The sequence below is a fragment of the Gekko japonicus genome, unplaced genomic scaffold (genome assembly GCF_001447785.1).
Source record: "Gekko japonicus isolate JY-2015 unplaced genomic scaffold, Gekko_japonicus_V1.1 scaffold373, whole genome shotgun sequence".
Classification (NCBI taxonomy): Eukaryota; Metazoa; Chordata; class Lepidosauria; order Squamata; family Gekkonidae; genus Gekko; species Gekko japonicus.
The window spans coordinates 1043854-1071482 of NW_015167542.1; the positions used below are offsets into that span (position 1 = coordinate 1043854).

Sequence of the window (27629 nt, forward strand, 5' to 3'; positions counted from 1 at the left end):
GCCACCAGTGTTCCCTCTAAGCTGAGTTAGTGTGAGCTAGCTCACAGTGTTTTAGCTTCTGGCTCACACAGGAAGGATGGCTCCAGAGCAAGCTAATTTATGCAGTAGCCAAATCACTCACTCACAGCTTTAATGGCAGTAGCTCAGAAGGTAGAATTTTTGCTCACAGGACACCACAGCTTAGAGGGAGCACTGGTGGCCACCACCACCAAATAGCAGCCATGGAAGATGGGACCAATCACAAAATTTGCCCAGGGGAGGGCAAATGTAAAACTCCAACCAATGCATCCCCCTCTGATAGAGCTGCCTGAAGACCCAAACATGACTCCTCCTGGAGTCTCCTGAAGTACCTCCTACTCCAAGGAAGTGGGAAAAAGCCAGGATTAGCTTGCTTTGGGGAAGCATGTGACTGCCAAGAAATACATGGGTGGGCACTACAGTGTTCATGAGCACCACATTGGCATCACTGGCTCAGCATGACAAGGTCTTAAGGGCTACGTGGACCTATTTGTGTTTACATTATTCCATCTATGCTCTGATTTTTTTAACAAGAGCCCCCAAAGTGGCTCACAACTTCTATAAAATGCAACAGAAACCACAAAAAAAATTAAGACACTTTTTCGTTAAAAATTAAAACTGTAAAATAAATAGACCTGTGAAAAGAAATGTGGATGGGGAGAGTGCAGAACAGACTGAAAAATTGTTTTAAAATACTGAACTCAAAATACACAACACATCGGAAACTATAGCTAACCAAACAAACAACGCCTCCCCTCACATGAAAAATATTTAGTTCCTCTGAACATGGGACTAGGGAGAAGATGAAAGGGCAACTCCAAGCTGGTTCAGTAGCAGGCCTGTGATTCAACAGGGTTAAAACTCCAGTTTCACTGAGGCCCTCAAATTCACACACTGAAGCCTTTTCAGTCTATGTTTTACCATGGGTATTCGTTCCTTTCAATACAAGACATTTTGTCTGAGATAGTTCTGATGGTGACCATGCCTATCAGGATGATCACATATAGCATATTCTCCCCGTACACATGGTAAAATGTACCAACTGAAAAGGCCTTGGATCCATGATGAATTGGAATTTGATTGAACCAAGCTATTTTGCATCAGGTTCTGTACAGGAAAAGAGAAGTGCATGGGTGAACACAGCAACAAGCTGTTTTTACGCACTATTAGAGTTCAATCACAGTTTACTGAGACATTTAAATGCAGCTTGTGTCTTCACCTGCCTTCCTCCCTTTCCTGGCATTTGGTCTTTCCCCTCCTGGCATGATTTTAATCATTCAACAATGTACAAATAGGCTTTCTGCTGTCTGTCACTAAGAAGTTGGCTTTGTCGTCTTCTCTGATCACATATCTTAATTTGAGCTATGTTAACTACATCTTTCCTCAGGGTGTTAGCCACACAGTGTCCACAGAATAAAGTTGGTTTCTTTTAATGAAAGGCTGAGTGATATAACAAAAGTTAATGAATCACTTACTGCTCTGTTTAATTGTTCTGGATATCATTCCAAGATTGGTGCATATATAATAATACTTAATTCACATCAACTGTATCAGATGTAGGGATAGTCACTCATCACTGAGTGAGAAGTGTATCTCTGTCTGTGATGCACAGGCTGCAATCTCAAGAGTGCTTTCCAGGAAGTAAGCCCCGCCCATTAATAACATAAGAACATAAGAGACGCCAATGTTGGATCAGGCCAAAGGCCCATCCAGTCCAACACTCTGTATCACACAGTGGCCAGAAATACCAGTGCCATCAGGAGGTCCACCAGTGGGGCCAGGACATTAGAAGCCCTCCCACTGTTGACCCCCCCCAGCACCAAGATGACAGAGCATCACTTGCCCCAGAGCCACTATCTATACCTTGTTGCTAATAGCCACTGATGGACCTTTGCTCCATATGCTTATCTAATTCCCTTTTGAAGCCGTCCATGCTTGTAGGCGCCACCACTTCCTGTGGCAGTGAATTCCATGTGTTAATCACTCTTTGGGTGGAGAAGTACTTCCTTTTATCCGTTCTAACCCGATCGCTCAGCAATTTCATTGAGTGCCCACAAGTTCTTGTATTGTGAGAAAGGGAGAAAAGTACCTCTTTCTCTACCTGCTCTATCCCATGCATAATCTTATAAACCTCAATCATGTCACCCCTCAGTCGTCATTTCTCCAAGCTAAAGAGCCCCAAGCGCTTTAACCTTTCCTCATAGGGAAAGTGTTCCAACCCTTTTATCATTCGAGTTGCCCTTTTCAGCACTTTTTCCAAAGCTATAATATCCTTTTTAAGGTGTGGTGACCAGAACTGCACACAGTATTCCAAATGAGGTCACACCATTGATTTATATAGGGGCATTATGATATTGGCTGATCTGTTTTCAATACCCTTCCTATTGAGGAAATTGGGGAAACTGGTTTCAAAGCTTCTGACATCATGCCAATTCTCCTGCTAAACCAGACCCTTTAAAATGGATTGAACACAAAGCCTGGCAAAGAAAGCCTCCGTGAAACCCGAAGACCGACCCACAGGGAGAAGTCCTGAGAACACAAGAGAAGCCAGGTGTGATCAAGCCAATGGCCATCCGGTCCAACATTCTGTTTCACACAGTGGCCAAAACCCAGATCCATAAAAGGACTTGTCCTTTTATCCCATGATTTTTGAGCTTACTTAGGAGCCTTTAATGAGGAACTTTATCAAAAGCTTTCTGGAAGTCAAGATAAATGATAAATAAAGTGGGACATACTTATGAGCAGACCTGCTCAGGCAGGCTTGCTCCCACAGTTATATACAATAGTTATATCAGAAGTGGATAGGTGGATGTCTGATTTTTTTTAAAAAAAGAACAGCTCTCTGATGAATATTCTAGATTTTCTAAATATTCAACATATGAATTTGTATTTGTAAGTGCTTCCAGGAATGGTGTGCAATGCAGGTACAAAGAGTCCTACAGACAAAGGAAGATAGTGAAGTATGGAAATCTATAATCTGTGTAAGGAGACATGCCAACAAAAACTTTGATTGCATACCTACGGGACCGCCTTTCCTGTATATACCCCAGAGAGCACTACAGTCTGGGTCTCAAAATCGGTTAACCCTCCCTGGCCCAAGGGAGGCCAGGCTAGCTGCTACTAGGGCTGGGGCCTTTTCGGTGGTGGCCCCTACCTGGTGTAATGAGCTCCCGGAGGAGATCAGGGCCCTGCGGGACCTCTCACAGTTCCACAGGGCCTGCAAGACGAAGCTCTTCCGCCAGGCATACAATTAGGGGCCGCTGCCCAAGTGCACAGCCCGTAATGTTAACATCGAGCAGCTGCCTTAAGAACGAGCAGAATAACATAACACTTTATGTGGAATAACATCGGAGTACTTTGTTGGAAAGCACTTTATTTGTTTGATTTTTAACTGCCGCCAGTATTCTGATATTTTGTAATGTTCTAATTTAAAGGCTGTGTTTTAATTCTGTATTATTTATGTTTTTAGTTGAAAGCTGCCCTGAGCCTGCTTTGCGGGGAGGGCGGGGTATAAATTTGACTATAAAATAAATAAATAAATAAATAAATAGATCTACTCTATTCCATTTCTTATACTGAATGATCATACTTCATACCAGTCAACTTTTATGTAATTAACTCATGGAGTTACCAGAAGTCCACGCTTCATCACCCATCCAAATTTCTTTGTACGAATGTTAGAACATCACTGAACAGATAATCGTTAGCCAAAAATGGTTTGGACAGCTAATGTCCTCTACGTTCCTCTGGTCATTGTCATACTGTTCATAATGCAGCGTTTCTCTTCTGTTCAAATCTACCCATTTTTAATAGAAACTTCATTCATCTTTTTTGTAAATTTTTCCTTGTTTGGTTGGAAAGAAGGCTATTCGGTAACCCTGCACAATCCTGCTAACTGCACAGTTCCACAAAGACATTTCAATGTTCCCGCCCATCAATACTTCCACTAGATCCCTGTTTTTTTCATACCACATCAAAACTAACCGTCTTTGAGCATGAGATGTGTTATTTTGTTTTTTAAAAAGTACCAACCTGGGATGCTGAAAAGAATATGTACAGCAAATATATAAAAAGCAGGATGGACAGACTGAGAGACAATGGCAGCTAAGATTGCTGTGGCTTTTGGGAGAGCTAAACTGCAGCAGAGGAGGGTGCCCTTACAGTTACTCTGTCCTCATCAACCATCTATTTGCAGAGAACCAAACCTGTATTTTTAAAAAAGAGACTATCTTGAAGAGGCAACATTGAGAGTATTGTGGAGCATACGTTGTGAGAAAGTAGAGCTTCCAGGACAAAACAAAATAAAAAACCCCACCCATTCTCTGTACAAAACCAAAATCTAGGATGTATCTTTTTAAGATGGTTTCTTTTCCAGATCCCATTATTTTGAAGCAAAATAATTACAAGAAACCGGGCTGGGATTTTTAAGAATGTGTCACAGGGACACTGCTTAAATTTCAGTTTACGCTTATTGATTTTAGGACATGGAATGCCAACAGCACACTAAGAGGAAATCCCACATTACCCTATGCTGTCTGCTTATTTCCAGACTTCAACTGCTTACAATACCACTATATAATGCCCACTTTCTGTCTGAGGTGGCAGAGTTGTGATTTCCCCCCCATAGGATAAACCAAAATAATTAAAATACACCGTCAAGTTATCATACTACAAAGACTTTTAAATTTAAAGAATTCCTTTTCAGAATTTGGTTTAAGAAGATCACAAGTGGCCATCATTCTAAGGCCCATCACGCACGTACATCTTACTGCCAATTTTCAGAGCAGTAAGCATTTAATCTTGACTTCGGATTCTGTGCCTGTGTCACACACTATCCTTTTCCTCCAGTGCATTTATTCTGCAGATACAATTTTAAAAAACACACTTTTGTAAATCATCTTGGAACGTGCCATGGGGTGTGTGTGTGTCCAAGGTTGTTTTAAAAAAATAAAAATAAATTATGCAATTGCCCTATCACAGCTGTACAGTGGCGTCCAGCAAGTGCTTCCATTTAAATCCTCACGATTCTGATTTTGCACATGCATTTTAGCATTAGTTTGCTGAATGAAAGGGAACAGAAAGGAATGCAGGCGAAGCTGGAAACCTATGTTGATATAGACCAGACTTTTTCTGAAACTGACAAGCACCTGCAAAGCCCCATTTTCTGTATTGTGGAGCACTAGAGGATTCTCTGCTGTGTCATCAGCCACTGTGAAAAATGGGAAAGAGGCACATGATCTCATAATACGGGGTAACATGCTGAGTGTACAGAATTGCATGGTTGAACCCACTGACACTGGCACTGCAAGCTGTCATAGTTGGCAATGTCCATGCACGTGCCTGTGGAAAGTTGGATGCAACTTCACCACACTTTGCACAGAGCTGCAATTTGTATGGGGGAGGAGTCTTCTGGCAGAAGCTCTGGAGAGCTTTTTTAGTCTTATGCTATTAAATTGAGGGGAGGGATATTTTCGCTGATGGCCTAGTGCAGCTGCATAGTAATGCTAATTTCCTGCCCTTCCTTGCAAATTTGCATGGTTTTCTCTTTGTGATTCTCTAATGCAATCCTGCACACTGGTCATGATTTTGGCAGTTTTTTAAAGCCTGTCCTGTGCAGATTCCACTCTTCTTCCAAATGGATTGATCCCAAGCGATTCTTAAGTTCGACAGTTCGCAGAAAATCGATGTGGCTCAGCCAAAATTTTAATGTTAGAATTCCAGAGACTGCCAAAATGGTCCCCCCCGCAACTTTGTTCAGTAAAGTCTTAAAATGTTTTCAAAGCTTTAGGCTTCCCACCCTAGTCTCTCTCTTTTCATCTCATATCAATTTCATTCCGCACTGACGATCCCCCTTTATTTTGTTTGCAAGCAGCACTGATTTTTTATTTTATTTTTTGCAGAGGGGACAGTGCTATTTCCCTCCTCTCTGATCCCTCTTTCAAGCCAATACCAGCAGGGAACTAAACCTCAAACAGCTCCTTTTAAACTTCCCCCTGTCATTTTAATTTTTTTTAATTCAGCAATCTGAGACTAGCAATAGTCTCATATTGGTAGACTCATGCCACTTGTCAAAATAATTTTAAAATGAGGGGGAAATGGAGCCTGTGCATTGATTAAGGGGGAAGGATGGTGGAAGGTGCAGAGTAGGCAGAACAACCTCAATGTGGGTGGGGAATGACCTTTGAAGGGCAGCAAAACGGCAGGAGGAAAATCCAAGGGAATCTGTACGCTTTCGAATTACCTTCAACTTGGAAGTGACACAAAGGGAAAATTGGCACAAAAGCACTCTGAGAAAACCTGTGGAAACAGCGACCAGAAAACAAACTGAGCACTGAAGGGAGGAAAATTAATGCAGAACAACAAAGAAAACCCAATGGACATGCACAGTGAAAGCGAGGGAGAACACCCGAGCATCACAGGCCTAAGATTCAGGGTGTTATTGGTGCTTTCCTACTGGCCTTATCAGTCAGGTCAAAAGCTCCTATTACAGCAGATGATCTTTTGATGATTGTTCCCTCAGTCTTGCCTCTGAGACACTGGCTACTGGTGTCAAGCGGTTTTAGATTTCACACTATGAAAAACCCAGCATGGAGCAATTTCTACTGGCTTTGTGAGGATTTAGGATGGAGGAAGGGGTGGGGAGAGACAAGAAAAGCACTGAGGCTTTCTTTGCCCTGTAAGGAAAACAAATTAAGGTCCTGCTGTGAAGAGGAGTGAAGGGGAGGTGGAAACATCCCACTCTTATAAGGATTATTGAGAAAATGTGGTTGTGTGAAAAATACTTTTCATAATATAGTATCATAATAGGAGATGTTTAATAGTTAGGTATGACTTCTTCCTCACCCTCCCATGAAATAATATTCTGTTTGTGGGAGATAAGGGGCCCTATTCACTAGACATGTTCCTAACAAAGGACGCACTGAAATGATATCACTTCGGCTCCTGCAGGACTTATACAAAAAGGACTGTGCCCAAGAACCCAGTTGATCTTAACCTTTCATAGGACCCATATACATTTTATACTTCCGAAGCAGCACAATGGTTAAGAGAATGAAATATGAACTGAGAAGTGCCCAATACAAAACACACCTCAGACATGAACTCACTGGCCAGTTTTAGTTACTATGGGGAGCCACGAGGAGTATTCATATTCTGCAGTAACTTCATTGGCTGCCAATCAGTTACCAGGCTCAATTCAAGGTATTGACTATTACATAACCTTCATGGACCCTCATACCTACAGGAATTGTATCCCCTGCTTTCCTCCACCAGGAAAGCTTGCAAGTGGGTAAGATAGACAGCTGCCTGTCCCTGTGCATTTTCTGTTGTGGGCTCCACTTTGTGGTGTGACCTGCCTGAAGAGCTCAAGGAAGGCTCCCACACTTTTGTCATTCAGCTAACTATGTAAAATTGGGTTGTTGTCAGAATCAAACCTATGGTTGTTTGGGGTCAGTCTGGATACTCACTGGTGTTCTGATGTACATAGCTTAATGCCCTGCTTGCTTGCATATTATCACAAATGCTTCATCTGTGTATTCTCACACTAGCTTCTTGTTCTCAGGCTGATTATAACACCTGCTAGCTATGAATCAACTATTCCATAAAGTCCTCCTCTGACATTCCCAGGATGAGGGGTAGTTGAAACAGGCTTGGTTGTCTATTGTAGATAGTGCGCTTGGTACACTTTTATGAGAAACCTCCTCCACAATGGCCAGGAGATTGTTTGCTTCTCATGATGTCTTTTGGCCTTGCAGGAAGTCTGTTAGATAAACATTCTCACAGTATTAATTGTACTTTATTAACCTGTCTCTGTCACATGTAAATCTGACGTATGAATGTGGGCTGCACCAAAGTTCTCGTAAGAGCTAAACTTGTATTATCTGCCATTACTGTCAAAGCCTTTGATTCCCCTGCAACTTTCCTGATTGCTAATAAAATCCATAAATGGACTTATTGCATCTGAGAGTTACTGCAGTCTTACAGTTGTTCAGGAGAGTGTTTTTATAAAGAAAACAGGACACATTCTATGTCACTGTGCATGCACTATATTATCTATTTGTTGCATTAGGATCCTGTTTTAACTGCATTATTTTCCACTTTTGTAATTCTATTTTCTACATTCTATGTAATAACATGCCTGCTATCTTTTTGCACTGCTTCTAATTTTTGTAATTCTAGTCCTATTGCATTGCTTATTAGAACTCTTGTGATTGGATTACCTTGTTTTGCACCATGTAATCTGCCTTGTGTCTCAGTGAGAAAGGCAGACTATAAATAAATTAATACATAAAATCCCAATTTATAATAAAGTAACATTGGCCCATTTTACAGGATTGTTGCAAGCATTGCTCAGATTACATATAGGAGGCACTCAGAGAATTTAGACATACTAATAGCCAGGGTTATTTTGGGGCAGGAACGCACAGGAATGGAGTTCTGGCTGACTGCAAAGTTGGCCACTCCCACTACAGCAAAAACCTCTGCATGCGTGGCTACAGAGGGAAGGCCTGGAGAGCGACCCCCCCGGCGACTCCGGGGTGCCTTCCCTGGCCTGTCCAAGGGCCAGTTTGCCCGGGCTCCCCGCAGCCGCGGGACACCTGGGCAAGCCAAGGAAAGGCAGTTTAAACTGCCTTCCCTTCCCTTCAAGGGGGGGGGCTTTGCCCGGGCTCCCCGCAGGTGCAGGTGCAGCATTTGAACATTTGGGTAATGTATCTGGTCTATCAGGAGTAAGTCTGGTACCTGTGGTAGCAGTATGACTCTGTGCTTGGCTAGGGTGTGCAGCAGAGGAAACCAAGGCTGTTGAGGCCACAGAGGGGCTATCAGGATACACGTGGTCCTGTCCTGGTACAATTTTGCTAACACCTTCGGCAATAGGGGAAAGGGAGGAAAAGTGAAGAATAGAACCCCGGACCATGTTAAGAGAAAGGTGTCCCCTAGACAGTTCCCATGCTCTTGTGTCCTTGCACAAAATAGAGGGCACCGGTTGTTTGTGCTGGATGCAAACAGATCTATGACAGGAGTGCCCCAAGTAAGAAAAATGGGTTCTAGATATTGGGGCGGAATAGACCACTCATGAGCCATGAGAGATTTCCTGCTTAGTGTTATCTGCTAGCATGTTGTTTCACCCTGGAATGCGTATAGCTATGAGGTGTGACCCCTGCTGAATCGCCATGTCCCAAAGGATAGAGGCCTCTCTGCATAGTGTAAGGGAACCAGTGCCACCCTATTTGCTGATGTAAAATTTCGTAGCAGTATTGTTTGTAGATAGTAGGACAATCTTCACAGCTGTCAAGTCTGTAAGAGAGAGAAGAGCGTATCTCACCGCTCTGAGTTCGAGTACATTAATATGTAAAGTGGATTCATAAGCCGACCATTGGCCACTCAACTGCCTTGTCTCGCAGTGTGCCCCTCATCCCTCCAATGACGCATCTGTGTAAAGATGGAGATCATGCACTAAGGGAGCGAAGGGGAAGCCCTGTGAGAGGTTGAGTTCCTCTGTCCACCATTTAAGGATTACCTGGGGAATAGACAAGAATTGCCATTGAGAGTCTGAACCTAGTGCAAAATTCCGCAGAAACCAATTCTGCAGAGGTCTATGTGTAGACGGGCATAATGGACTGTAGATGTCATGGAAGCCATAAGGCCCAGGAGTTTCTGGATTTGGAGGTCCCTCTGGCACCTATTGTGAAGAAACCTTCTAGTCAGGGATTGAATAGCTCTGATCCTCTCATTGGGCAAAAATGCTCTATGTGCCACAGAGTCCAATCTCGCACCTATGAAGAGTATAGACTGAGTGGGTGTGAGTTTAGATTTAGTAAAATTAATTACAACTCCCAACCACTGCAGGGTCTGAACAGTGAAGTGAATCTGAGAAAGGAGGAGTTCCCTAGAATCCAACATCAATAACCAGTTGTCTAAATACGCATAGATAGCACAGCCGTGTAGCCGAAGATACCCTGGGTGAATACCTTGGGTGCTGTTGCTAAACCAAATGATAGTACACAATATTGGTAGGAAGAACCCTGGAATTTAAATCTAAGATATTGTTTGCAATCCTCATGGATAGATATATGAAAATACACGTCCTGGAGATCAAGGACAGCAAACCATGAATTTGGGGCAATCGAGTGGTAAATTTCATCTAAAGATAGCATATGGAAGCAACGTATCTGTAAGTAATTGTTCAAATCTCTCAAGTCTAAAATGGGTCTATTGCCACCACCTTTCTTCTTTATGAGGAAATAATTAGAATAGAATCCAAAATCCCCCTCAGCATCAGGGACTACTTCCAGGGCACCTTTACGTAAGAGAACCTGTATCTTGTTGGTCAACGCGTCATCTTGACGATGCGAAGCAGAGGCCTCATAAAACACGGGGTGGGTTTGTTGTTTTTAAATTAAAAAAAAATAGCCAAACTTCATTATGTCTAAACCCCACTTATCCGAACATATAACAGACCAACGGTGAGAAAACTCAACTAGACGTGCCCTGAAGAGAGGGAAAAGACCTCATTGTGAAGCTCTAGGTCATGACAAAGTCACTCGAGGGGAACGGGACTGCATACCTCGTTGCCGAGGTTGCTGACGCCTAGGTGGGTAAGGCGGATTGAACGTACCATGGAAGGGCTGAGAGGGGGCGGGCTGAAAATGGTACCCTTTCCCAAAAGTAGGTTGCTGGTAATGTCGGGAAAAATACCTTGGTTTAGTGGTCGGCAGTTGTTGTGAGATTAACCCTAGCGATCTAGCAGTGAATTTTGTTTTTCTCACTTTTTCCAGCACCTCATCTGTTTGCTCACTAAAGAGGAGCTTCTCTTCAAAAGGTAAATCCTCAATACGGGATCTGGTGTCTAGTGGTAGGGCAGAAGTACGAAGCCAAGAATGCCTACGGAGGACAATGGCCAAGGCGATTACTTTACTCACCACATCCACAGAGTGCCTAGCTGCATTAGGTCTTGCTTGGCCAGTTGAGCCCCTTCAGAGTGGACCTGTCTGGCATGTTCTTTTTTATCATCTGGCAAGCTATTCAGAAAGGGGGTCATTTGGTCCCATAGCAGGACTTGATATCTAGCCATAATGGCCTTAAAGTTGGCAACTCAGAGTTAGGGCACCCGAGGAGTAAATCCTTCTCCCTAAAATATCTCGTTTTCTACCCTCTTTATCTAAGGGTGAGGACTGTGGGCCTCCCGTTTGCTTGGATGGGATCACCTCCGCAACCAAAGTTGGGTTGGGGATGGTGATAAAAAATGTAAGCATCATCCTCTCTGATTTTGTACAGGTTTTCGACTTTCCTGGTAGACCCGATACTAGAAGCTGCTCTCGCCCAGGCGTTTCGGGTGATCTCTCTAATACTCTTCACTAGGGGAATAGCCACTGGCCCTGGCTCAGAAGAATATAATATGTCCATAACAGGATTGTCTTCCAATGGTTTCAGAGATACGTAGTCTATCTTAAGTGCCTTCACCATGCGGAGTAGTTGTTCCAAATAGACCCATAAGTCCTTGGTTGGTGAGACAGGGGTGGGGTCGCCAACCACGTCATCTGGGGATGGCAGTGATGTGCGTTCTGATTTAGCATCAGAGTGGTCATTTGGCGCTTGATTGAACTGCAGCAGGTCCCGTTGTAACAGGGTACCCTGCAGTTCCAGAGAAGCATCATGAGGCCTGGACTGAGATCTAGAATGAGTGCTACGATGTTCAGACACCTGACTTGGGCTCTGGCGACTGTGGTGCAAATTTTGGAGTTAGTGCAATACCAAGATGGAAGAAACCATGGAGGCATACGGTCCCAAGAGAATGGGTATCCCCATGAAGGAGATCCATGTCTCCTAGTGCTGGAGGAATAAGGACCTCGATGTCGTCATCAGAAGGTAAGAGAGTTGGTGAATGCCTCTGACATTGAGTGGAGCCGTCGTGACTCGACGTCGAAGCCCATCGACGGGTGGCGATGGTGGTGGCTCTCTCGACATCAAAGCTGTGCCAACACTGAAGGCTTCCACAGCCACTGTGTTCACTGGCACGGACCTGTCTGCAATGGCGGGGATGGCATTCGTGTCTCAGCCCTTACTGGAGGCACCTTCGGAGGCTTTATTTGGTCAGTTTTTGCCTTTTTAGAAGGTGGCTGAGCCGAGGCAGACCGCTTTTGAGTTGTCCCTGTCGAGTTTTGTTTCGGCTTATGGGAATCTTTGGAGCCCTTAAGTTAGTGCAATACCAAGATGGAAGAAACAATGGAGGCATACGGTCCTAAGAGAATGGGTATCCCCATGAAGGAGACCCATGTCTCCTGGTGCTGGAGGAATAAGGACCTCGACGTCGTCATCAGAAGGTACGAGAGTTGGTGAACGCCTCTGACATTGAGTGGGGCCGTCGTGACTCGACGTCGAAGCCCATCGACGGGTGGCGATGGTGGTGGCTCTCTCGACATCAAAGCTGTGCCAACATTGAAGGCTTCCACAGCCACTGTGTTCACTGGCACGGACCTGTCTGCAATGGCGGGGATGGCATTCGTGTCTCAGCCCTTACTGGAGGCACCTTCGGAGGCTTTATTTGGTCAGTTTTTGCCTTTTTAGAAGGTGGCTGAGCCGAGGCAGACCGCTTTTGAGTTGTCCCTGTCGAGTTTTGTTTCGGCTTATGGGAATCTTTGGAGCCCTTAGAGGGGGTTCTTCCCTGGGCTTGAGGGGAGGATTTGCCGGGTGGGACTGACAAAGATTGCTCCCATTGGGCTGCCTTGAGTCTGAGCACCTTCTCCTGCCTCGTCTTAGGGGTTAACATACCGCAGGCCTTACAGGATGTGGTGTTATGGCCTTCTCCGAGGCATATCAGTTATTTAAGGTGTTCGTCATTAGACGCCATTTTCGTGCCACAAGTTTGGCACTTTTAAAAAAGAGCCATAATGATTCCACCACATTTTAAGGAGACTTTTGACAATTGCAGATCTGACAGGAACAATTTAACGTTTTGAGGTAAGTAAATGAGCTCTGGAGATGTCCAGAAAAAGGATTGAGGGAACGGTGCCTCCCCCTCCCCTCGTCACGTGACCAATGGGCGGGAAAATATTTCTCAACTCTCCTCCATGAGGGGAGGGGAACTCAATACTATTTAGAATATTTAGAAGGTCTTGGAAAGTTCTCCCACAGCAGGCCTGCCTCCAGGAAGTCCCATGTGGGACTGCACAGAAGACACACTGATAAACTACCAGTTTCCAGCTTTTGCTGCCATTCTGAATCTGCAAAAGCAAAAGGATTGTCAAGTATTTGACAGCGCACAGTGTGTGACTGGTGGGTTCTTCTTAGCTTAGAGGGTCATGGGTTGTGTGGGCCTGACAATAATGAAGGAGAAAAGCATGCTCTGAAACATTCAACACCACATTTTAAGGAGACTTTTGACAATCGCAGATCTGACATGAACAATTTAACGTTCTGAGGTAAGTAAATGAGCGCTGGAGATGTTCAGAAAAAGGATTGAGGGAACAGTGCCTCCCCCTCCCCTCGTCACGTGACCAATGGGCGGGAAAATATTTCTTAACTCTCCTCCATGAGGGCAGGGGGACTCAATACTATTTAGAATATTTAGAATGTCTTGGAAAGTTCTCCCACGGCAGGCCTGCCTCCAGGCAGTCCCATGTGGGACTGCACAGAAGACACACTGATAAACTACCAGTTTCCAGCTTTTGCTGCCATTCTGAATCTGCAAAACCAAAAGGATTGTCAAGCATTTGACAGCGCACAGTGTGTGACTGGTGGATTCTTCTTAGCTTAGAGGGTCATGGGCTGTGTGGGCCTGACAATAATGAAGGAGAAAAGCATGCACTGAAACATTCAAAGACACTCCTGTGAGGCAAGTCAACTGCATGGTTGGAGATCAGTGTCCTTCTCTTCAAAATGTATGTGGAACAATCAGGCAACTGGACTGCTATGTAGAGTATGAACAGTACACCAGAAGTACAAAAGAAGACACATGTCAACAATCATAACCATCTTTCACTGGTTATGGGGGGGGGGAAAGAAACAGTGACATGTGGTCTGGACACTGACCTTACTAACAGAAATATGTCATTTAACCTCTAGATGTGTTTATATGTTTTCTGAGAGAGAGATGGTAAATCATTCCACCTCCCATTTTCTCTCTCTTAATTGTCTACTATATTAAAATTGACTAAGAGGGGTTCTCTTCCTGACCTGGATGGCCAGTCTAGCCAGATCTTGGAAGCTAAGCAGGGTTGGCCCTTGTTAGCTCTTGGATGGGAGACCGCCAAAGAAGTTCAGGGTCACTATGCAGAAGAAAATTGCAAGCACCTCTGAGCATTTCTTGCCTTGAAAACCATCTGGGGCCTCCATAAGTTGGCTGTGACTTGACAGTACTTTACACGTATACACACAAGTAGGGGTCTTAAACTCAAATGTTTTGGAGGGCTGCATTCCCTACTCACAAGGAGCTACAATCCTAATAAATAAGAATCTCCTAGGACTGTGCATAATTTTTAAAAATGTAACTGAGCTTTTCTCCAAACTGCACATTTTGTGCTGTTTCTTTTATAGTAATTTATTATTATTAATACATACTTTTGGCTGGATTCTACTGAATATTTATTACAGATTTATCTTTCAGCTAGGAAAAAATGAATGCAACTTACAATTGACCACTGTCCTTTCAGTTTCTGGAATTCAACTAGGCATCTATACACTCAAGCTGGAATCTACTTTAAGGATGGGATAGGATTTGTCACATGCTGCCATGCCCTGTCTTTGACATTGATAGACCCAGAAGGCCTCCTTCATTTAGAATGTGCCATGTTGATAAAAGATGGGCTGTTATGATCCTCAGCAAGCATGAAATGCTGCAGAGGTATAACAAGCCTTTGTTCAATCACTGGACTCCCCGTTTTCCAAAGCTCTGCCTTTGAATGCATACAGCAGTCCATGGCTGATGCTGCAGACTAGACACATCAATTGTGACAAAAAGGAAGGACAGCTGTCCAGAACAGAGTTATGCACTACAGATATGTAAGAAATAACTGATTGTATAGCCCATTTATAAAAGGTGTTTTCCCTCCATGAAATGGAAATGTATTCATAAAAAAACATAGTACTAAACATACTGAAGGGTATTTTTAGGTATCCTTTAAATCATAGTAACTTAGTTTCAGCCAATTCAGATTTCAATTCCATAGGAGAAATATGAGTTTGTCTCTGAAAGAATATGCACTGTTTAAATGCACAACTCCCACAGGAAATCAGCCTGCTTATTTCTGCTGATCATGACTGGGCTAACCCAAATATGCTGTCTTCAGCTGATCTAAAATTACCCAGGTCATAATGGATTTAAAATAGGATGACTGAAACAAAGCCCAAACCTCCCAAGTTAAAGTGACCATTGCAGAGAAGAAGGCTGCTAAACAAAACTCAAGCAATAAATGAAATAATAACTACAACTCATTAATCATTATTGGTTACTAAGGGACAGTGCTATATTTCTATTTCCTTAAGATGTTCCATCCATGACCCGGAAAGCCCAGGCTAACCCAGTCTCATCAGATCTTGGACGCTAAGCAGGGTTGGCCCTGGATAATATTTGGATGGAAGACCTCCAAAGAAGTCCAGGGTGGCAACACCATGACAGATAATGGCAAACCACCTCTGAATGTCTCTTGCCTTAAAAACCTCACAGGGTTGCCTTAAATCAGTTGCAACTTGACAGCACTTTTCACCACCAAGATGTTCCATCATCTTCTTATAATACTAACAGGTGCTCCTTCTTTTGTCTGAACTGTCCAATTGAAGCAAGAGGTGGTATGGTTTCCACCAAACATTTTTTGAAACAGAATCCAGCACAGAAAAGGGAAGTCCTGAGGAATGAAAATGTAAAAGGTTTCACCAGATTAATTGTATTCATATCCCATTGTTATGTAGTGACAACACCATCACCAAAGGCTTCAACTAGCCACTTCAAACAAAAGTGAACTTTATCCTCTGACCTCTGAGGTCACAGAAAAAAATGTTTGTATGTTCTGAAGAAATCACACAATTGCTTTGCTGCACAACAATACCTTTTCTACCTGCAGTTCCAACATGTCTTCAATGTCACATATAATGAACTTTATGAACATGTTATTTAGTGGTTGACTTAGGTCTTAATTTTCTGCTTTCTCTTGACAGCACTTCTTGCTAATGGCCATTTCCCTCCATCCAGTCCTTTCCACTTCATGTTTACCTAGCCCTATCTTCTAACAAGACAGTCCTTTCCACTTCATGTTTACCTAGCTCAGTCATGCCCTATCTTCTAACAAAATGAGTGGTCATACTATATCAATGAGTAAGGCATGGCTGAGAAGAAAGAAATCTATGTAAACATGACTAAAAAGCACTAACCAACACATCCAGTTTTCATGTGTATTGGATGCTTTTTTTTAGCAACCAACCAAGAAAACTGACATTCATCCCTATGCTCAAGAACAATACTACCTGAGAACAGCATGTGGTTTCCAGTGGTGTCTGGGGCCCACGTGATAAAAGCAAATAATGTCAATGCATCTATTATTATTCCCGTTGCTGCTTTATACAAGCAACTGGCACAGTTGCACTTGTATGTCTGTTTCTGGCAGCCTGTCACACATCTGTAACATACAATGAAAACCACCTATTAGCATTTCTTCTCTGCAGGCTCCTCCAAAGGCAGTTGCCTTCTAAATTACACCTTGGAGCTCCTTCCCCACATGTTGATCCCATAAGCAAAATCCAACAACTTACCAAACAAGCTGGAAAACAGCACTTTTGTATTACTGACCAGTTGAGTGGCATTTAAACTTTGGGCTACTAGAAGTGGGCACTTTGCTATGGTCAGCAGAAAGTAGATTGAGAATGTAACCACATTTTAAAATGCATGGTAACGTCAATAAAAACAAATTAAAGGGAAAGGAGAGGCCTCTAGCAATCACTGCCCAATTAATTCTGACACATGCCTAAATATACTAGAAGCCTGCAGCCAAGATTTTGGCTGAGAAATATCTACTTCCTCCCCCTCCCCATCAATGGGCCATGAACACCTTCATTCTGTGTCTGTTGCCTGTTTTTCTCTTCCATTAACTCCTAAGCCTCCAACCCTTCCCCTCCTTTCTCTCCCAGATCCCACCCCAAGATCCTAGCCCCCAAACTCACTTTTTTCCTTCTCCCACCTATACAAGATCCCTCTTCTTTCTCTGCATAATATAACCTTCAATTACTCCTTTCCGGTCCATTTCTGTCCCCCTCCTACATACCTAAATACATTTTCTCTCTTGCTGCTCTCTGCAATATGACATATATGAGGGATCTGGACCTGTAGTTACGGTGGGGAATTTTGGGTCCTCGCTCCTTAATTAAAAGCCATGCCCCATAAAAAGCCATGCCAGAAAGCATTTTTAAAATATTTATTAAGTCGTGCTGGTTTAAGTTAATTAACTTAATGGCCCCCTAAGAAATTTAAATGCCCCCCAATGAAAAAAAAGCCTGGCTATGGGCCTGCAGGGATCCCCAACCTTTTCAAACCTGTGGGCACCTTTGGAATTCTGACACAGGATGTGTGGATGCAACCACAAAATGGCTGCTGTAGGAGGCAGAGCTAATCATAAAATGGTTGCCACAATACACAGACCCAACCACAAAATGTCAGGGAGTGAGGTTATGCATCACTCTAATCATAAATCTTCAAACATTTCAGGCCAAAGCTCTGCTTAACAGGATGAATACATTGTCTGAATATATGGTCTTGCATACACATACAGTAACACAGTAAAGATTCTTGTGCTGTGGTGGCAGCTGTTGATGAAGCAACTTTTAAAAATACAGTGACTCCTCCTTTAACCAGTTTTGGCGACTTGCTGGCAGGTGCGCTCCGTTGCAGCTCTGATGAGAGCGGCCTGTAATCGTGCCGGACGGGAGGGGTCCCAGAAGATTCTGGAGCCCCCCAGAGCCCTCGGAGGGGGCTCATAGCCTAGGGCATGAGGGGTGCCTCTCCTGAGGCGATGGCCCAAGGATCGAGGCTTCTCTTTGCTCTGATAGGTCCCGCCACCACGAGACCAGCCATGGCATTAAAAACCTTTCCCCAGTTTTGGCGACTTGCTGGCGGCTGCGCTCCACTGCAGCTCTGATGAGAGCAGCCTGTAATCGTGCCAGATGGGAGGGGTCCCGGAAGATTCTGGAGCCCCCCAGAGTCGCTATTAAGCGCAAACCACAAAGCCACCCCGAAGCCCCAGAAGTAGCGAGGGGGAGGAGTCAACTCTACCCTGGAAAGAATACCTTATAAAAAGAAGAAACCGAGGGGCAAAGAGACGGCTATGACGGGAGAATGATAAGCTAGTCAAGAGGTGTGCAGACTAGTAAGAAAACAGCAGCTTATAGATTTTCAGGGGCTTTAAAAACTTTTCCTTTTAATGTAAACATGTTGCATTGGGCTGAAAAAATGGCGTCCAGGGTGAAGCCTTCTTCAGGAACTACCAGCTCAACAACTCCAGTCTCCAGACCAGAAGTAACCATAGACTTTCCTAAGATGATTGCTGCAGCACTGCGCCCCCTGCTGGATCAGATGACTAACCTCAACAACAACTTTGATGCTCTACAAAAGGAACTGAAAGAAACTAGCATAAGCACAGAGAAGATAGCCAAAAAGCTGAAAAAGGTTGATGATAAGACAAATCAAAGACTGGAGGCAGTGGAAAAAGAAAAGTCCTCCGAGAAACAACAGCTGCTACAACTGCAGATGGAAAAGTCATCATATGTCCTGAGATTTGAAGGGATTCCAGAAAAAAAGGGGGAAACCTGAAAGAGATCCTAAGTGAAGCGCTAGCTCCAGTGGCAGACTGTAAAGTGGAATTATTACAAAGCGATATGGATATGGTATACCGTACCTATCCAGAATTTATCAAGAAAAACAAGCTGCCTGGTGAATGTGAAATTCTCTAAAAGGTCAACAAGAGATATGATACTGAAAGTGACTAATGGGATAACTTTGAAAATCAAAGGAGAAGAAGCGAAAGTTTTAAAAGATGTTCCATTTGAAGTGAGAAAGAGGAGGACGCAATATAGAAACCTGACATTGTTTTTACAGAAAACTTCCATTCCCTACAAATGGATTGTTCCAGAAGGACTTATCTTCAACTTTAAAGAGAAAAAAGAAAAGATTGACTCTGTTATAAAAGCAAAAGGATTTTTGGAATAGCACCAAAGTTCAGCAGAAGAAAAAGGAAAAGCGGAGGACAAAAATGCTACAGAAGATAACAGTGAGAATGGATCAGGAAGCACTGATAGCTTATCGAGTAGCTCTTCAGAAGGAACTCTGGACTCTGAATCACAATTAGGAGCAGCAGCTCCTAAGCCTCTTAAAATTAAGCTAACCTTTGATAAAAACAAACGTAGAGGAAAGAAAGCCAATAAATAGCTTAACTCTGAATATATGACTTCTTTTTTATTTTTTAACGAAATACTAAGATTATACACTATGACTAACTATGCTTGTATTTGTATAAACTAGTAATATTAGTAGCTAATCTGCACTTTTTTAAAAAAACTAAATATTAGGGAAACACAAAGAAATTTGCTCTGGAGCCATCCTTCCCGAGCAAAGACAAAAATGTGTGAGCCAGAGGCTTAAAAACTGTGAGCTAGCTCACACTAACTCATCTTAGAGGGAACACTGGTCCCAGCCACTTTCTAAAAACATTTGGCAGGTGCCAGGAAAAGTGTTGGTAGGCACCATGGTGCCAATGGGCACCTCGTAGGGGGCCTATGATTTATACAGTGTTGTCGACAAGGCTTTACAGCTACAAGCATAGTACAATATAGGATGTTTTTGGAAGTCAAGTCCCATTGATTTCAATGGAATGTGCTACCGAATAAGATTATGGCCTGACACAGAGACCCTTAATGCATTACTTGGGAATATAATTGGAATCACTGGTGCCTTCAGAATTAAAGTGCCAGAAGCACAGCAAATTTAAATTATAGTATTTTATGGCTTTGGTCACACTGGAGGCTTGGTGTGATCTGATAAAAACATTTGGCAGGTGCCAGGAAAAGTGTTGGTAGGCACCATGGTGCCAATGGGCACCTCGTAGGGGGCCTATGATTTATACAGTGTTGTCGACAAGGCTTTACAGCTACAAGCATAGTACAATATAGGATGTTTTTGGAAGTCAAGTCCCATTGATTTCAATGGAATGTGCTACCGAATAAGATTATGGCCTGACACAGAGACCCTTAATGCATTACTTGGGAATATAATTGGAATCACTGGTGCCTTCAGAATTAAAGTGCCAGAAGCACAGCAAATTTAAATTATAGTATTTTATGGCTTTGGTCACACTGGAGGCTTGGTGTGATCTGGTGGCGCCTCTATTTTTGGCAGTTTACATCGTCGCAGGAAGGGGTGACCAGACACCACCCCCTGAAGTGGCCTCACTGTGCACTTGCCCTGTAGTTGACTGCTTGGATTATTACTGCGGGGCAACCATGGAGTGGATAGTCATGTAGCTTCTTTTTTAAAATTTGTCTTTTGCATATGTGCATAACTGCTTATTCGAAGCACTGCTCCATTTTGACAGCTGCAGGAGGCTGCCTCTCCCTCTGGAAAAAACTCATCTTTTCAATTAACACCTTCCCCACACTGTGTGCTGCAAAGCTGTAGGCAGAGGAACTGGCATGAAAAAAGACAAAGGAGGCTTCTCAGCCTGCCCTTCCCTCCCCCCCTTCTCGCCTCAGAGGACAGCTGAAAACATGTTGGTGTGCATGCCATTACATGCACATCACTGACTAAAAAAACCAAGGAGCAAAACTGGAACTGAACAACCAGACTTCCCAACCAGGTTGAGCTCACACCAGGGGAATTCAGACATTCAGAAAGCACTGATAAACACTGGACTTTCCCTGGTGCCTGATTACTCCGCTTCTAAAGTGGGGCAGAACGGGGGGGCAACTACTGGAGCACGGAAGGCAGATGTTGCTGTCTGATCATGCTCTTTAAATCCACAAAGGTACCGCAATGATATCAGCACAAACTCCTTGTGTGCCTGCAGCCTGTGATGAAAAATACTAACAATGCTCAAACGAGCCAAGGATTTCCCCTCTATAATGAGTAGAACTAGAGGCTGCCAAGGCACCATTCACACACTTCTAACAGAATGAGAACTATGATCTCCCCACAATCCTCTGGTACTTTTTGCATAGAGCACCACTGCTGGATTGTAAATTCAAAAATGTGCACTAGAACTTCACATATTTGGGTTTCATGGGTAGACAACTCTGTACTGGCCCTGCTACTGCACCCCTTATTTTTCTCTCCAGGTAGCATCATAAGCCAACTCACATAAAGGTGTCTTGGATGATACCAATGGCCATGTTCCTCAGCAATTACTCCTCTTGGCCGCAGTGATTTAAAATTTTTCTGATGTCCCTCTAATTGAATATAAAGTCATACAGGATTCTGCTTTCTCTGCTATCCTCCAAAAACGTTATCCTTTTGTACTCCACTTCCATAGTGGCCCAGAGAGATATAAGCAGCTTACAATTGCTCTAGGCAAACTGAAAGGAAAGCAAATGCTTTCTTCCATGCTCCACTGATGTTGCTACATGTGCTGCCACTGCACATACACACACTGGATGCTTGCCAGGTTTGCTAGTAACAGTTTCCATGCTTTCCCTTAGTGCTGTATTGTCAAAAGCCTGGATTCTCAAAGTTTTGCATAAGAACCTACAAAAGATGTTGTGCTTAGTACAGAGATTTTAATACCTATATGACAATTCTCATGAGTTGGCCACACTAGAATACAGAAACAGGGTCAACTGTTGCAACTCCTTTAGATTGGAAAGAACCACAGGAGTGGACCTGGTCACATAGCTCTTCTATAGAGGCTAGGGTTCAGATACATTGTGCCCAAAACAGTGCGATTGAATTCCATTGGCGAGCAGATCCCATATCACTAATGGTGTAAATGGAGACCTATACTAATGATGTTACACAGGAACCCCATTACCTTCTATCAGTATACCAGCTTTGATGGTTTACTGGTTTGAGTCAATGCTTGGAAGAAGCCTATACTGGTGGACTGACAAACTATGTTTCCATACAGCTCAGATGAGCTATGAACAAAATTTCATGCAGTTGTTTAGTTCTTTCTTTTTTACTTATGACCTGAAAAGGTATGCCACTTGCATAAACTTGCCAAAATATCAGGAGCATGATGAATGGATGATCCAAACTTTTGCAGAATGCTTACATATATTTGCCTGTCATCTTGATGGCTATTCCACTCAGCTCTCCGCCTCTATACTTTTTTCCTTGTATGTTATTGGAAGGGCTGCAATGCAGAGCAAAAAAACCCTAGCAGCTTCCTAAATACAGATTATTTATAGAATCACCTATACATTTTCCCATGTTATTCATAGAACATTTTAATGGGACAACTTCTAACAGAAGAAATACCCTTGTTCATGTGGAGAGCAGATGACTATTTAGTACACTGCTTGCTGAAGAATCATGACAAAAACTAAGACAATGAGCAAAGTCATAGCCTCATATAGAACTTGTATAAGTGCTGCTTCACTGTTATATAAAGCAAAGTTTGTCTACAGGCCAAAGGAAAGGAAGGGCGAATAAGAACAAATGCAAAAAATGTACTTTAGAGCACAACACACCAACCATTCACGAGATGCAGACTTGAAATTCAAACACGCCGTTTCTTCTCAGATCAAACTTTTAGAAGAACCTCTTCTGATTAGACAAGAACACCAGCAAGATTCACGTAGCAAAGGATACTAAAACTTTGATTGATTATTTCAAAGTTCCATAAGTTTATCCTCAAATCATCCGCTGACATATAGGTTTCATAGTCACTGTTAACGGATATGGAGTTGATGTGATACGTGTGTGCATTTGCGAAAACCCGTCTGGGAGTTGCTTCCACCATTAAATCCATGGGCCTTAGCACAGGTACCTGGGAAGATAAGAAACAATAGAAATGAGTCAGAAGAGAAATTATTCTATTATCAAAGCAAGTATTGTATTCTGTACTGTTGCCTGACCATTAACCACTTAGCTTACAGATATCCTTCACAGATTGCTGTTGCTCACAAATGAGGGGATAGTATTAGGTCCAGGTTAAACCTTACTGTTTACTTAGGAGATGTTTATGCCCCCTCATCAGAGTCCTCCCTGAGGTACCTTACTGCAGTTTTTGCAGAGTCATAAACCTGTGCTTAATCACCTGTCTGGAAGGAGGAGGAGGAGGAGAAATTCTCCAGTTAATATACATCCAAGCACCCTTGCCCACAGATACTACAAATGTTGGGACTAGCATGTTCAGCTGGACTATTTGCTAGATGTCACAGTCACACACGGGCAGTCCAAAGCCATTCTTTGTTATTAAAAATAATCATTCGGGGAGAAGGTAATTTCACAGAGAAATAGGAGGGGAGGTGGGAGGTAATTAACTCTTTTCTTGCTACCATTTCTCCTTTCTAAATTGTTCACTGCAAAAGGCTCCCCACCCCAGGATTCAAAATGTGTGTTTACCTGTGTTTTGAAGTCTATAGGGGAAAAACTGTTTCTCCATAACTAAATGGCAAACAGGAAAAGAGTTCAGCATCCTCCCACTTTTCTACTCAAAAGTGGCTTCTCTTAAAGCTATGGCTCTTTTTAAAAAGAAAGAACATCAGGATTGAATTGCATTCATTTACAAATAATGTGTTGTTAGACCTACAGTCCAAAATGAAGAGACTTCATGAAGTGAAGAGGCTACAGCGTATACAGCGATATACATATATAAAATTTGTACTTAAATTTAAAATGTGTTATTGCCGGCCATTTTTAATAGCCATGGTACCCACCTTGAGTTTCAGTTTGTCTGGGAGAAAGGTGGGTTAATATGTGTTTTTAATAAATGAATACATATAGTAGCACAGGCCATATAGCAGGACTGGGAGGGTTTTATATTATGGATATGAAATAAAAGTGGAATGGCAGGAAAACTGGAACATTGCTTTTAGCATGGCAGCAGTAACTTATACATAAGAATCCCCTTTATGTAAGTCAGATCACTGGTCCATCTGGCTCAGTGTTGTCTACTCCAAATGGCAGAAGCTCTCTGAGGTCTTGGGCCTGAGTTACCTTTCTCAGCCCTGCTGCCTGAGACCCTTGAGCTGCAAATGCCAGGCTTAGACATGGCCCCTAAAACGTAGGAACACCACAACGCTCATTTCTGGCCTTACCACAGCCATCTCCTAATCTGGAAGGAAATCAGTTTTTCTGCTTCATATCACAGACATTCAAAGTGCTGCAAGCATGTATCTTGGTGCAGCCATCCTATTCTGTGTGGATTATTAATGGTGGTCTAATTTAAATTGATTCTAAGCATGAGCAAACCACAATTCTTCTGAAAGATAAAGTCTTTCCATAAGCAGTTGAAATATCGTTGGATCAGATAGTCCTTCAGCATCTGATATTACAAGGATGGTTTCTGAAAGATCTATATTATAGTCAGTATAGATTATGTCTTCCCTCACAACCTTCATCTTCCATCTCATGGAGTAAAAGAACTGAGACGTCAAGAAAAGGAGAAAAGGATACAGAGCAGACTGAGGGAGGATGACACACAACACAACATTAAAGTACATACTTTTCTCTTCTTTGCTTATGAAGCATAATCCAATAAGCTATCAGTTAGTGAGAAGACGTGCTCAAACAGCACACACAAAAAGCAATGAAAGTAATACCTTTCTCCATATAACGCCATAAGGCAACCTAATGTAACAGAAAGGTGTCAGCCAATGGTGGCCAATGCCAAGAAAACATTCCCTCCAGCTTTTCATTACAATGCGTTATTATCTGTATGCTGCCCAGGGAAATTTCCCATGGCTGTTGTGGTGGAGATGGGAGTATAACAGCCAGGATCAAGTGACACTAGAACATAGGAACTGCCAGCTCAGAGTCTGAGATTAATGTGACGAGCCTGCTTTCTAATTTGCCCTGACATATTCAATGATGCATCGTTTGCTGTTGAAGGACTTGGCGCAGCCATCTGGGGACATGGCCTAGAAGTTTGCCCGGGGACTGTGGGGAGCAGGCAGTCATTCAGACTGTCAGAAACATGATGGTTTCCAAAAGGTAAAGGATTCAATGGTCACACCAGAATTCCCTAGAAACAAACAAACAAAATTAGAAGTTTTGGCATAAGACTTCACTCAGCCATCTACAGCTATGGAGGGAAAGCAACATCTTCTCTGGTTTCCCACCTGCTCTAGCCAACTGTTCGTCCAAAACCACATTTTATGATAATTAGTAAAAGGCAGTCAATATGTTGGGTTGGGAAATTGGCTTAAAAGTAATATATACCATGCCAAGTGAGCCAGTCCACAACTATGTTTTATATTTGAGGAAAAATCAAAAGCATCATTATGCACCATATTTCATGCTGACTATGCAAACAAACTCAGAATTTCAAATGGGAGACTAAAATCTCTGAACAGAAAATCCAAGTGCTTTGATCTTGCAAATGTGCCCAATATCGGCAACTTAAGTGAGGAAGTGGCATTTTTGACCAAGTGCAGGGGGTGGAGATTGTCACAGATTATATGGGCAAGACATTATTTGATGCAAAAAAACCATGTAGTGAACGGCAAACCTCAAGGGCTAACATGTGCAAAAGCCTCACCCGATTATCTGGCACTGGGAAGGTTTCATTTCTTAGTGGGTACATTGTTCCAGCTATAGTTGCCAGCCTGAAAAATCTGCAGTTTTTATAAAAGCAGTTTCCAAGGGGATGTCATAACTCTTATATCTTAACACAAAATGATGCACAAGGATAAGAAAGGGTAGATGGAGAGGTGGCACAATGTATTTAGGAGCTTAACTCAGCACCTGGTGGTTTGTGTTTTCTGGGGCAAAGCAATCAGGCTTCAATCTGGGCATAGTTGACAGGAAACAAAACCTGGCCTTCACTGCAGATACAAGTCACCAGGGATAGGAGGCAGGTTGATTCCTCCCATATTCAAATACTGTTTCCAAGTGCCCTTCTTTTGGTATTTTGTGTGTGTGTGCGCGCACTTAAGTGCCTGGAAGTCATGGAGATTTCTGGCGATCCCTAATTGGGCTAGGACATTTCAGAGAGGTGGCTTGATATTTCCCTGCCTCTGCGTCCAAGCCCTGGTATTTCTTGGAGGTCACCCTTCCAAGTACTTGCCAGGGTCGGCCCTACTTAGCTTCTGAGGTCTGACGAGATCTGTCTTGCCTGGGCTATCTAGGTCAGGGCTCCAAGTTATCCTGTTAAGACAGCCAATGTGGTGTAGTGGTTAGAGTGCTGGACTGGGACCTGGGAGACCCAGGTTCAAATCACTGCTCTGCCATGAAAGTTTGCTGGGCAACTTTGGACTAGTCACACACTCGCAGCCTAACCTAACTTAGGGCTGTTGTAAGGATAAAATGAAGGTGAAGAGAATAATGTAAACCACTTTCAGTACCCACTGGGGAGAAAGGTGGATTATACTTATAACAAATAAATAAATAAATATAAGTGAATGGATATGATTCACTGCTATGGTAAACAACTACACTGAAGGCAGTTTTATGATGGGTGCAAAACCTGCTTTCCTGTTCCAATAGTGTAGCATCTGTGTGTACAGGGCACACGTAGATACATTGTTCTCCTGGAGCTCCTGGAATACATGGGCTCTATGCAGGCTTTCCTTCTAGGTCCAGAATAATGGCAGGCATTTCTCTAGTGAAAAACAATGGCCATTTCATAAACTACAGCTATGTTGGACTCATTCAATTCTATTGAGCTGTAATGACTAAAATTAAAACAAAACAAACATGTTTTCCAGGACTATAATATTCTGAATCAAGGGAAACTCTTGAAAGCAAGGAGCATTTACTCCTCTGATGGGCAATGTTGAAAAATATATATGTTAACGAAGTTACAATGATACGCCATATTTTGGAAGAATCAAAGCCCTCAGATGGCTTTTGGTTTACAAGTAAGAAACAGAGGTCATTCAAAACCAAAAATTGCTAAATACACGTTGTAATCATTATTGGTGATATTTCAGGCATTAAGAAACAGCCACTCTAGATACAAGGTTAAGCAGACTTACATGACTATAGTTGTGTGGCAGTAAGAAGTTTTCATATGCACTTTACCACAGCGGTACCACCTTCGCTATGTAAATTGTTTTTAATAACTATGTTGTGTGTTTTATATTGATATTTATATTGTTGTTTTATTTATTGCTATCTTGTGTCAGCCGCCTGAACCTGCCTTGGCAGGGAGGGTGGGGTAAAAATCAAATTAATAAATAAATAAAATTTCACATCTATCAACAAAAATGTACTCCAACATACTGGGCTGTTATTTTTTTTTGGGGGGGGGGCATCCCCGGAGGGATATTTTTATTATTTTTTATAAGACTACAAAACTACAAAGAAAATATAAGGGAGGAGGCTAACATCTAAGGATAAAGGATAGATAACCACACTACACTAAAAACCCAAGAGGAGGAGATCATATCCATGTTAATCTAAATGTTATTAATAAAAGTGTTAATATAACAATACTAGGAAAAAGGCCCGTTGTGGAAATAAATACAACGGCCTCTAG

General features: G+C 42.7%; 1 protein-coding gene across 1 annotated transcript in view; it reads right to left on the reverse strand.

The window, feature by feature from the left end:
- Positions 1-27629, reverse strand: part of PPP2R2B (protein phosphatase 2 regulatory subunit B, beta) — a 154855-nt gene that overhangs the window by 31405 nt on the left and 95821 nt on the right. Inside the window, exon 5 of the mRNA XM_015413609.1 lies at positions 22796-22973. Coding sequence (XP_015269095.1) covers positions 22796-22973 — 178 coding nt within the window. The remainder of the gene's footprint in view (positions 1-22795; positions 22974-27629) is intronic.